General features: G+C 38.6%; 1 protein-coding gene across 3 annotated transcripts in view; it reads left to right on the forward strand.

Annotated features, from left to right (window-relative positions):
• Positions 1 to 281: 281 nt before the first annotated feature.
• The window catches only part of LOC127430165 (proton-coupled amino acid transporter 4-like), a 37539-nt gene continuing 25008 nt past the window's right edge, over positions 282 to 12812 (forward strand). For 2 of the 3 annotated variants that reach the window (XM_051679703.1, XM_051679705.1), the window contains exons 1-3: positions 827 to 880; positions 3321 to 4100; positions 6098 to 6186. In XM_051679703.1, the coding sequence (XP_051535663.1) occupies positions 3852 to 4100; positions 6098 to 6186 (338 nt within the window). In that variant the 5' untranslated portion in view covers positions 827 to 880; positions 3321 to 3851. Of the gene's footprint in view, positions 551 to 752; positions 881 to 3320; positions 4101 to 6097; positions 6187 to 12812 lie in introns of those variants that run through there. The other variant, XM_051679704.1, reaches the window with a different exon arrangement.

Genomic DNA, 12812 nt, shown 5'->3' on the forward strand with positions numbered 1-12812 from the left:
ATTCAGGTCAGAAAATAAATATGGTGCTACTCTGATTAAGGTCTATTTCGTCACATTAGGTTTATTGTGGAAGAAAGAACTTTAAAACGTGTGCAAAATAAATTAAAACATTTAATTTAACATGGACATGGATGACGGTATGAGTTTTTTTTTTTTTTTTTCTCTCCATAAGGAGACAAACTCGTATGTTCTGCACTGATTTAGTTATTTATTTAACGATTCGTTTTTTTTTTTTTTTTTTTTTTTTTTTCAGAGTGTCGTGGTCCCTTTAAGACTCGTTCCGTCATGAAGGCGGTGACGTTCGTCGCATATCTTGTCGGCGTCTCGGCGAGTGTGCCTTATCTGCTCTGGTTCAGTACAAATCTAGACCCGGGCTCACTTCCATTGACGGTTCGCTCATTTCCGATGGCATGTCATCATTATAGGGTTGAGTCATCTCATCTCTCAGGTTGTACGGTGCGGATATCGGCTTCAGCACACGGCCGGTGATGGTCGCACACGAAGCTGGAGAGAGACACCGAGGAGCGGCTGTGATTTCTGCGCTCCCTCGGTAAAACACATCCGCAGTGATGGACGCTGTACACTGCTTATACTATATATACTATATAATGCATTCGTGTAGATTGACATTTATCTTTTTTTTTATTATAAGAACAAATATGCGTTAATTGTATTAGGTTACATTAGTGAGTTTGTTGTCTATCTTGAGTTTTGAGCTTATGAATGTCTGTGGTTGCGCGTGCTTTCCACAGCTTAAACTCCGCGTGCCAACTCATCACAGCGCGCGCCACACGCCCGTGACATACGGTAACCAGCTTCTGTGTGTATGGATGTAAACATCTTTCAGATGAGCAGCAGATGGCATCAGCAGAACAACTAGGTAATGATGTTTGTTGCACGTCAGGATGAGAGAGACACACACAGGGGCGTAGCAGTCATTTTAAAAGTGGGGGGACACATCTGTCAGTAGGTGGCTAGCACAGACCCAACACTTGCATTGCAGTATTAATATATTCAGGGTTGGGAGGGTTACTTTTGAAATATATTCCACTACAGTTTAAAGTATACATGCTGTAAAATGTCATTTGTAACGTATTCCGTTAGATTACTCAAGGTCAGTAACCTATTCTAAATACTTTGGATTACTTCTTCAGCACTGGTAGATTTTTTCACTTGTTTTGACTATAAAAGCTCTGCCAGTACAGTAAGACAAAATACACATGTTAAAACTACATTCTCTGAAAAAACTAAATATCTTATGCAGTGTTGTTTCTAAAACAAGATAAATCAAACTGATTTTGTTTTAAGGATTTTTAGGGTACGTTTGCATGACAACGATGTACTTAAAACGGAATGGTTTTTCCTTTGCATTTTTGAAAAGTTTCGCGTACAGACGATAACGTTGTCAAAATGATCCCTGTTCACATGGATCCACAAAAACGACTAAAAACGCTGTATTATGCATGCCAGGCCAGTAGTTGCCGATGTCACTTTGTAAAGAAACACTACGCGCCTGCGCACATAAGCATTCTTCCACAGAGAGTTGAATAACAACAATGAAGATGGCGAAAGCATCGAGCAATTTTTTCTGGACGGACGATGAGGTTGCTTTATTACTACAATTACTTTGCTGGAGAAGCGTCAATAAACTCAAAACCTTGAGCAGCACAAACACAGTCCTGTAGTCCGCCATTGTAGTTTTGAATGTCATGCGCTTTGAAGTACTGGCACGCATGCCTATAGACTGAACTCTCAAGATTATTCAATGAACTGCTCATTTTTACCATCACTTTGTCTCCTGCCTTCTTCTGTATTCCCCCTGCTGACTCTTGGGCTGGTAGGAGAGTAAGTTAACATAAGCTGTTGATGTTGACTGGATTTGGATATCAGACAGAACTCTGATATATGGATATCTTCTGACGGAGAGAGAGGTCTTGTGTACACTGGATCTGACATGCGTTTTCACTGCCTCACGTTTTCATATTCCAAGCATATCATTGAATACTGTACATGGCATCACATGTCTGTCTATAGGCTATATACATAGGCGGTGGGTGAACGAATTGCAGGGTAAAGCTACATCAAATAAAATTAAGTAAATAAATAAATGTATTTGTATTTTAAATGTTTTCCCATCTGAAGCCATACATTAATTTCAAGATTTTCAAATTGCAGGTTCTGCTTACTGTACAATGTTCACACTCCATACAAAACACTCCAAATGAATAAATAGTTGATTATTGTTATTTGCACAGACACCAGTATTCATACTGATAATTATACATCTCAAATTGATGCCTATCAATCCATCATTCTTTATATAACACGTAATACGCGTGCGCATGTCATCATTGTTTACACAAATTTGCCTTTTTGTATGTTTACACGGAGACGATAACGGCATCGTTTTCAAAAACTTGCACTTTGAAACCCGTTTTCAAAAGTTTGCGTTTTCAGGCCCCAAAACGCCGTTGTCGTGTAAACAAACAGCCAAAACGCATAAAAAGTTTTCCATTTTAGTTGAAAATGTTGTCATGTAAACTGCCCCTTAGATATTTTTACAGGAAAACAATACAAAATGTATCAAGAATATGATTTTTGCCCTAATATCAAAGGTCTTACTAGAAAAAAAAAAAAAGAAATTATGATCCAACGTGAATTTTCTTGATATAAAAATTTGATCGTGCCTGGTAACGTGTGCATGTAAAATGGCTAGAAATAGTATTTTAGCTTAGCGTAAAGCTGACAATTTACACAAGGTTTATTTCTATTTCTTCTGCTCCAAACTTACTTCAAACTTACTTCTCTGTCTGCTCGTATGAATGTAACACATCATAAGAAAGTGTTTCACTGCTGTTCAAATGCACTTTGGATCACATCATTTATATGTATAAATGTTTTCCATCTGAAAGGACTAAATATTAAATCAAAGAATACTGTATACAAATCCACCATTTGGACTCGGTATGGGTTTAGCTTGGAAAAGCGAGGGGGACAAAAATCGCCTTTTTAAAGAGTGCGGGGTACGTGTCCCCTGCGTCCCCTGTGGCTGCTTTGCCCTTGGGGACACACAGAGAAAGGGTTGTCAAACTTTTCTGACCCAGACACTCTCTCTCTCTCTCTCTCTCTCTCTCTCTCTCTCTCTCTCTCTCTTTATGAAATGAATAAAGCTTCAACCTTTTGTAGACCTGTTTTTCTTGTGCAATACTTGAATTACATCCATTTTAATCAGGTCACTAGTTAGCTCTTACTACACATACATATGATAAACCATACATTTGATAAACCAGTGGTTTTGTTTTAAATATGGCATGGAGCAGATATGGAGGTGATGACTCCTCTTATGGAGGAGGCAGGAGATGAGGAGGAGGATATGGATGAAGATTCGGAGCAACTGCCGCAAGGCATCACGTGAGTATCATCTGTCAGATGAGACAGAAATTATTATTATGTCTGAGCCGTGATGCAGTGGTAGACACGTTTGAGCCATAGTGCTCAAGTGGGTGATTGGGGTTTAAGATTACAGTGCATCACGTTCCATTCATCTTCTCTCTGAGATAATTACCTTCCTCCTCTTTACTGTACTGTCTTATAGAATGTCACAAAAGGATCCTGGTTTACATATTTGTTTCGGGTAACCTGATCATAAGTGGACAGTGCAGGTTCAAAACATTTTGTAAACATGGACCAAAAAATTGTGGTCTGATCTAATCTTTTAAGCCACATTTGAAGGTAGTTAAAAACATGAATTTACAGTGTAAATGTTATTGTGTCCTGATGCTTCTCAAACAACAATAGGGCCTTCTCGGTTTATTAACATGTAGTAAAATACTGACAAGGTGAGTGATTTTATGTTGTGTTATGTTATGTTAAATGACCCACTCAAAATCCATCACCTGAGACAGATGGTAAGACCAGATGTAAACAGGCCCATTTATATACACAAAAACACTTGCATTGCCTCTTTCTCAACATATCATGTCTCTCTTCATTCTCTTTTGTTCTTCAGGTTTACTCAGACTCTTCTGCATCTCTTAAAGGGGAATATCGGCACTGGGTTGCTCGGGCTTCCTCTAGCAGTGAAGAATGCTGGGATAGTGGTGTGTAACATATCGACTTTTTATACGCTGGGTTACGAAAGCGACAGAACGTATTCTAGATGAGTTTCAAATGCAAAACTGAATCAGAACACCCACTTTGAGGTCCAGCACGTATTTCTGAGCTCACGGGCCTAAAAAGTTAGACAGTAAACACCTTCTGGACATAGATCTTTTAATAAAGCAATAAACCTTAGGAGCCTTGCTTTACAGTGATTTTACCACGGGTAAGAGGGAGTTTTTAAGTAAACAAGGGATGAGTTGAAATTCTGTTTTGTGGTAATGAACAGTATGCCACAAATGCTGTTAATCGAGTTTAAAGGGATAGTTCACTCAAAAATGAAAAGTTTCTCATAATTTACTCACCCTCATGGTATCCCAGGTGTGTATGACTTTCATTCTTCTCCAGAACACTTTTGAAGAAACATAGAAAAATATCGTAGCCCTGTAGGTCCTTAAAATACAAGTGAATGGAGATTTCTCTTTTGAAGCTCCAAAAATCACAGACAGTCAGCGTAAACATAATCCACACGATCCAGCTGTTAAATGAATGTCTTCTAAAGCAACACGATCACTTTTGGCGTGAAAAAGATAAATATTTAAGTACTTTTTTTTAACTCTAAATCATGCTTCCGGTCAGAAGCGGTACCCGCTGTGACGTAATCGCATTGACATTTGAAACACGTGAGAACTGACGCACGTGCGTCACAGCTGGAAGAGCAGCGCTGTTTACAAGTGAGAAGGAGGAACGCTGCACAGAAGCTTCATTGGTTTTGATTTAGATCTGTATCTGTTTTTTTTTTACTCACAATGGTGCATTTGTGTGCTTATCCTAGATGTCTCAACCAAGTGAAGAACATGAGATTACGTCGGTATCATGGCAACGCGAATACATCACACGAGAGACTGTTTGGACTCCACCCTCTCGTGAAGCTTACCGGAAGCGTTAGATTATAGTTAAAAAGTACTTAAATACTGATCTTTTTATGTGTCAAAAGTGATCGTGTCGCTTTAGAAGACATTCATTTAACCACTTGAGTCATATCGGTGATGTTTATGCTGATTGTCTGTGATTTTTGGAGCTTCAAAATAGAAATCTCCATTCACTTGTATTTTAAGGACCTACTGAGCTAAGAGATTTTTCTATTTTTCTTCAAATGTGTTCTGGTGAAGAAAGTAAGTCATACACACCTGGGATTTCATGAGGGTGAGTAAATGATGAGAGAATTTTCATTTTTTTTTTTGGTGAACTATCCCTTTAACTTGTTTTAAACCTGGAACATTCTTTTAATCACTATAACACACCTTAAGTGGCTTATTGAATTTATAAAAGAATGGCAACTGCAATAGAAAACACCAATGTTCAATTAATAGATACATTTATTATTATTATATGTTCCACTACGTAATATAGTCTAGTTCATTAGCCTACCTGCAAGCTGTTTACAGTTGCCAAGCAATGTAGCAACTTGTCGCATGCGATGTGCTATACAGTGCATTTTACAATGACTTTGAATGCGTCTCATCCAGAGTTTTTAGTCATCTGTTTTACATAGGTGAATTTGTTGTTCCACCCTCATTCTAAACACAGCATACTAACTGTTTTAATGGGTGAAGAGGTTAAAAAGTGAGTTCAAATACAGATCAGACTGGTTTGCAAATTAAATATTTGCTCAGCTGGTTTATATTGGCAGCATTGTTTGCTAAAAGGCTAATTGTTATTTAGTTTATGAAGATGTCTGTCCACAGGCTTCAATTGTATTAATTTATTGCTGCCATAAAGCCATCGTATGTAAGCAAAGTTCACATTGAGAGAGAGAGAGATAAGACTGTTGTTCTGGAAGAAACTTTGTTCACTGCAGACAGATATCAACACCCTTGTACATTGAAATATGCACTGTTCACAAATTGAAAAAGATAATAAAGCTAATATATTTTTTCTGTATGCCTAAAACATGGATTTGACATTATTTCTCTCTCTCTCCCTTTTTTTTCTCAAGCTTGGTCCGGTTAGTTTGGTACTGATGGGTTTGGTGTGTGTTCATTGCATGCACATCCTGGTCAACTGCAGCCATCAGCTCAGTGAGCGGTAAGGTTCCACCAATCACAGCCCACTTCAGTTCCAACAGCCAATCACATTTCAGGCTTATTTTCTGAACAAACAATTGGCCCTGGCATGGTATTTAAAGGTGTGGGTCACCTACAGAACACATTTTATTATTTGCATTGTGAAAAGTGAGTGTAGACACCAAGCAACCGTCAAAATGTAGTGTTCCATAGTGTTAAAACTGCATTTCTAGTTTCACTACTGCAATAAAATGTAGGTTGACATAATAAAAACATTTTTCACATCGGCTGGTGAATGGAGACTGAGGCTACTATGGTGCGTACCATCTCCTTTTTTGTTCCACGGAAGAAAGTCTACTAGTTTGGAACAACATTTTGGGTGCACTACCCCTTTAAGCCTTTGGAGGACGTGTCAGTCAAAGCTCAGGTCACCAAAAATGAGTTCCAGGTGACTGTGGCCCCCAGGTAACGCACAGGAGAAGTTTACCCTCTGGAATTCTGAATGGATGTTTGATTCTGGTGGTGATGAAGACCCAAAGGCTGTGACTTCACACTCAGCTCACATCATATGCAGCAATTCAAATGTGCAGACGGTGAGAGAGGCTTTGGATGTGGCATTCTTGAATAAAAGGATTCCTATCACCACATGTGGCATTTGAAGTATTCCCAGATGGAAGGGGCATTCCTGGTGTGTCGCTTTGAAATTGGATTTTGTTCGGGGACTCCAATAAGCAAGAGAGGCTTGAATTGAATGTGTCATTGTAGAAAGAACCAACTTCAGACCAGTATTGGGGAAGCTACTTTGAAACTGTAACTTGCCAAGCTTCAAGCTTCTCATAAACTACAGTCATGCATCTATGGTTGGGAACTGAGAACCGGTTCTTGTTCAGAAGTGGTTTCATATTCCGGAAAATACCAGAACCATTTGGTTTTTGTGACGTTTGACACTAACAGTTCTCGAACATGTGAATTTCCACCAATGTGGTTGAAACATTGTACTAAAATACTCTTACAGTGTTTCCTGCAGCGTAATTCAGCATCAGCGCTGCCCCCAGGGATGCAGGAAATGGGGGTGCTAACCCCAACCCACCCCCTGTTTTCACAGGACTGCAAATGCAATGCAAACAGGGCTGGGCAATAGGACGATGTAATCGGATACCGACGATTTCTGACAAATCATAATGCCGATATTGACGCTCATTGACAGATGATGATCAACAATATCGGAAAGTGACAAAACCATGTAGCTGGGAAGTTCTCATATATATATTAAATAGTAATCCAGGGTGTAAATTAGCACCCGCGAGTCGCGACCTGCCAGATTTCATGTGCAGTGGCATGTCATTTTGCTCACCTTCCTGCCACTGTTGCGGGCGACCTGCAAGATTGTTTTAAGTGATAAATGAAAAGAAGTGCTGTTAGACACAAAGACACGTGCTTAAAGAAACACACTCGATAATATTCTTAAGAACAGATGACAGAAAAGCCGTCGACGCACGTCTGATGCACTGTTTGTTCAGAGGCGTGCAGTGCGAGTGTGTCTCGTGGACCATGTGCATGTAAAGAATTCCCTCTCTATCTTCTCTATTTCAGTCGTCTTAAAACAGTTTGCAAGAATAGTGTCATCTATGAGAATGCTGCAAATGACCTAAGACATTCTCAGGAGGTGCTCTGAGTTAAGTTTGCTTTGTTTCCACAGAACAGTTCGAGCTTAATATGCTTTGTGAACGCAGCTCTGCAGGTTCATAAATTATAAAATAATACAAAAACACCTTGAACGTAAAATTGATTTACACTGGCGGCCAAAAGTTTGGAATAATGTACAGATTTTGCTGTTTCGGAAGGAAATTTGTAGTTTAATTCACCAAAGTGGCATTCAACTGATCACAAAGTGTAGTCAGAACATTACTGATGTAAAAAACAGCACCATCACTATTTGTAAAAAGTCCTTTTTGATCAAATCTAGACAGGCCCCATTTCCAGCAGCCATCACTCCAACACCTTATCCTTGAGTAATCATGCTAAATTGCAAATTTGGTACTTGAAAATCACTTGCCATTATATCAAACACAGTTTAAGCTATTTGGTTCATTAAATGAAGCTTAACATTGTCTTTGTGTTTGTTTTTGAGTTGCCACAGTATGCAATAGACTGGCATGTCTTAAGGTCAATATTAGGTCAAAAATGGCAAAAAAGAAACAGCTTTCTCTAGAAACTCATCAGTCAATCATTGTTTTGAGGAATGAAGGCTATACAATGCTTGAAATTGTCAAAAACTGAAGATTTCATACAAAGGTGTACACTACAGTCTTCAAAGACAAAGGACAACTGGCTCTAACAAGGACAGAAAGAGATGTGGAAGGCCAGATGTACAACTAAACAAGAGGATAAGTACATCAGAGTCTCTAGTTTGAGAAATAGACGCCTCACATGTCCTCAGCTGACAGCTTCATTGAATTCTACCCGCTCAACACCAGTTTCATGTACAACAGTAAAGAGAAGACTCAGGGGTGCAGGCCTTATGGGAAGAATTGCAAAGAAAAAGCCACTTTTGAAACAGAAAAACAAAGAAAAGGTTCGAGTGGGCAAAAAAAATACAGACATTGGACAACAGATAATTGGAAAGAGTGTTATGGATCTTAACCCCATTGAGCTTTTGTGGGATCAACTAGACTGTAAGGTGCATGAGAAGTGCCCAACAAAACAGTCACATCTATGGCAAGTGCTACAGGAAGTGTGGGGTGAAATGTCACCTGAGTATCTGGACAAACTGACAGCTAGAATGTCAAGGATCTGCAAAGCTGTCATTGCTGCACGTGGAGGATTTTTTGATGAGAACCCTTTGAAGAGTTTAAGACCTGTGCCCGTTCCATTTTTTTCAAATTGTAATAGTAATGTTTCACGTTATTAATGTCCTGAATATACATTGTGATCAGTTGAATGCCACTTTGGTGAATAAAAGTACCAATTTCTTTCCATAAGAGCAAAATCTGGACATTATTCCAGACTTTTGGCAGCCAGTGTTCATTTAAATTATCATTATTATTGTGTTTACATTTATACTTTCTTTAGATCTTAATTTGTATAAGTAGCCTAGTTTTCCACCTGTTGTTATAGACGGATATTTGTATTATGGCAAATGAGAGGTAGAGGGGTTGACAATGTAATCGGATATCGCAATATTTTTTCATTAAAATATTGTGAACATATTTCTTGCATATCACCCAGCAGTGAAAAAAAAATCAGTACAAAAGTTTATTTATTGGCCAATGTTTCAATAAGTTTGCATTTTGAGTTGTTTTATAGATGCTTCCTTCATATATTTATGCAAGAATTTCTACATTTATTAGGTGTGCATTTACTTAATTGTCTTTTCAATTATAATTTTACATTTTATGATTTCTTCCTCGAATTTGAAATAGCACATCATATATTTCCTCTTGGTTAACGCACATACAGTCATGGGAAAAAGAAAGTACACCCTCCTTATTCTATAGTTTTACGTATCAGGACATTATAAAAATCATCTGGTCCTTAGCAGGTTTTAAAATTAGGTAAATACAACCTCAGATGAACAACACATGACATATTACACCGTGTCATGATTTATTTAACAAAAATAAAGCCAAAATGGAGAATCCATGTGTGAAAAACTAAGTATACCCTTACTGCTTCCATAGGAATTAAGAGGCTACGTAGTAGCCAGGTGCTGCTAATCAAATGCCCCTGATTAATTGATCATCAGCAAGTGTGACCACCTCTATAAAAGCTGAAGTTTTAGCAGTTTGCTGGTCTGGAGCATTCAGGTGTGTGTTAACACAATGCCAAGGAGGAAAGACATCAGCAATGATCTTAGAGAAGCAATTGTTGCTGCTCATCAGTCTGGGAAAGGTTATAAGGCCATTTCCAAACAATTTAAAGTCCATCATTCTACAGTGAGAAAGATTATTCACAAGTGGAAAACATTCAAGACAGTGGCCAATCTTTCCAGGAGTGGACATCCCAGCAAATTCACCCCAAGGTCAGACCGTGCAATGCCCAGAGAAATTGCAAAAAACCCCAAGAGTTACATCACAGACTCTACAGGCCTCAGTTAGCATGTTAAATGTTAAAGTTCATGACAGTACAATTAGAAAAAGACTTAACAAGTATGGTTTGTTTGGAAGGGTTGCCAGGAGAAAGCCTCTTCTCTCTAAAAAGAACATGGCAGCACTGCTTAGTTTTGCAAAGTTACATCTGAACAAACCACAAGACTTCTGGAACAATGTCCTTTGGACAGATGAGACCAAAGTGGAGATGTTTGGCCATAATGCACAGCGCCACGTCTGGCGAAAACCAAACACGGCATATCAGCACAAAATCCTCATACCAACTGTCAAGCACGGTGGTGGAGGGGTGATGATTTGGACTTGTTTTGCAGCCACAGGACCTGGGCACCTTGCGTCTTTGAGTCTACTATGAACTCCTCTGTATACCAAAGTATTCTTGAGTCAGATGTGATTCCATCTATCTGACAGCTAAAGCTTGGCCGAAATTGGGTCATGCAACAGGACAATGATCCCAAGCACACCAGCAAATCTACAACAGAATGGCTGAAATAGAAAAGAATCAAGGTGTTGCAATGGCCCAGTCAAAGTCCAGACCTCAACCTGAATGAAATGCTGTGGCGGGACCTTAAGAGAGCTGTGCATAAACAAATGCCCACAAACCTCAATGAACTGAAGCAACGTTGTAAAGAAGAGTGGGCCAAAATTCCTCCACAACGATGTGAGAGACTGATAAAGTCATACAGAAAACGATTACTTGAAGTTATTGCTGCTAAAGGTCATTCTACAAGTTATTGAATCATAACGTGTACTTAGTTTTTCACACATGGCTTCTCCATTTTGGCTTTATTTATTTTTTTAAATAAATCATGACATGGTGTAATATGTCATGTTTAGTTGTTCATCTGAGGTTGTATTTACCTAATTTTAAGACCTGCTAAGGACCAGATGATTTTAATTTTGTCCTGATATGTAAAACCATAGAATTCAAGGAGGGTGTACTTTCTTTTTCCCATGAATCACCGAGCACTTTATTAGGTACACCTGTACACCTACTTATTCATACGATTATCTAATCAGCCAATCGTGGGGCAGCAGTGCAATGCATAAAGTCATGCATATGCGGGAGCTTCAGTTGATGTTCAAATCAACCATCAGAACGGGAAAAAATGTGATCTCAGTGATTTTGGCCATGGCATGATTGTTGGTGCCAGACGAGCTGGTTTGAGTATTTCTGTAAATGTTGATCTCCTGGGATTTTCATGCAAGATTTTAGTGAAAATAGATATTTAAAACTTTTTATATATGGTTAATCACTAGACCTATTATTGTATTTTAACTTGTTTTTGTTTTTTGCCATGAAAATAGCCACGGAAGCTGGCATGGGGTTAATTCCCAAACAAATAATTTAGTTAGGATTAATGATTGGATTTCATATACGCCTCTATAAAAATTCTATGTAAATATGCCTTTTAAAAGAATTTTACTGTGTATTTGATATATTATACAGGATATCTGCTGTGTCGAAATCTGAAATTCTCATCATTTGGTTTAGTGTCTGCTGAGAGCAGTAAATGCAATAAGAATTGCATTTCATAGTTCAAATAATTTCTTCCTCCCCAGTACAAAAAGAATCATCAATGGAATCCTTAAGGAACCAGAATCATTAAGAGGAACCGAAAGCAAATCTTGAAATTCCTTACGATTTTCATACCTACAAGCTATTCTTTTGAAAAAGTATTGTAGGCATCCTTCGATCCCGAGGGATCATGGGTTTGTGCCCCTGTTGGACTGATTCGAGGAGCATCTTCTGTGGCTGTGCAATCCAGTCCGGGAGAGCCAGTCCTTTCTGCACTGTGAGCAGCAGTAGGCAGAGGTCGGTCTGGTATCACGGGCGCAGGTCTTCCTGAGGGCTCTAGTTATAGTTAGCTGTAATTTACAAACTACTAAATGTAGCTGTATTATTTTTAAATGTATATAATCGACTGTGATTGCCTTAGCAAACTTGGGTGAAAGCTGAGTGCACATTACTATGGGATTTAAAAAAAACAGCATTTTGTTAAACTACACTGCTACTTACTGGAACAGCTTGTAAGTGGAAAAGCTCCACTAATTTGAAAACAGCTGAGCTACTGTTATGCTACTGAAAAGTTAATTCTTTAAATTAGAAGTGTCACTACTATTGTTACTTTTTACTGCTTCATGCCAATTTTTTGCAGATTATTTATTTTTTATTTTTTTTCATCAATGTAAAAATGTGAATCATGCACATACTGCATTCTGACTGAACAGTTTCTAGTGTTTGGACTTTTCTCCAGTCTGAAAATCTGTCTGCGTGTTCTCACTTTTATAAACAAAAAAAGAAGCTGCTGCTTGCATGAATTTCCTTTTCAAACGCGATCAAAGTACACTCCCTCGGGTCTGACTACAGGAAGCGGGAGACTTCTGTTTCAGTCAGATGTGGGCACACTGTTTTTACCACGTACCAAGTGTGGCAGTGCTTGAGTGAAGAGTTGTCAACCTCATGTTTGTCACTATGCTGTTGACACTTTAGGTAAATCTAAATGGGGACATATCACTGACTTCAATTTTTTTTTTACAT

This window comes from Myxocyprinus asiaticus, chromosome 39 (genome assembly GCF_019703515.2).
Source record: "Myxocyprinus asiaticus isolate MX2 ecotype Aquarium Trade chromosome 39, UBuf_Myxa_2, whole genome shotgun sequence".
Classification (NCBI taxonomy): domain Eukaryota; kingdom Metazoa; phylum Chordata; class Actinopteri; order Cypriniformes; family Catostomidae; genus Myxocyprinus; species Myxocyprinus asiaticus.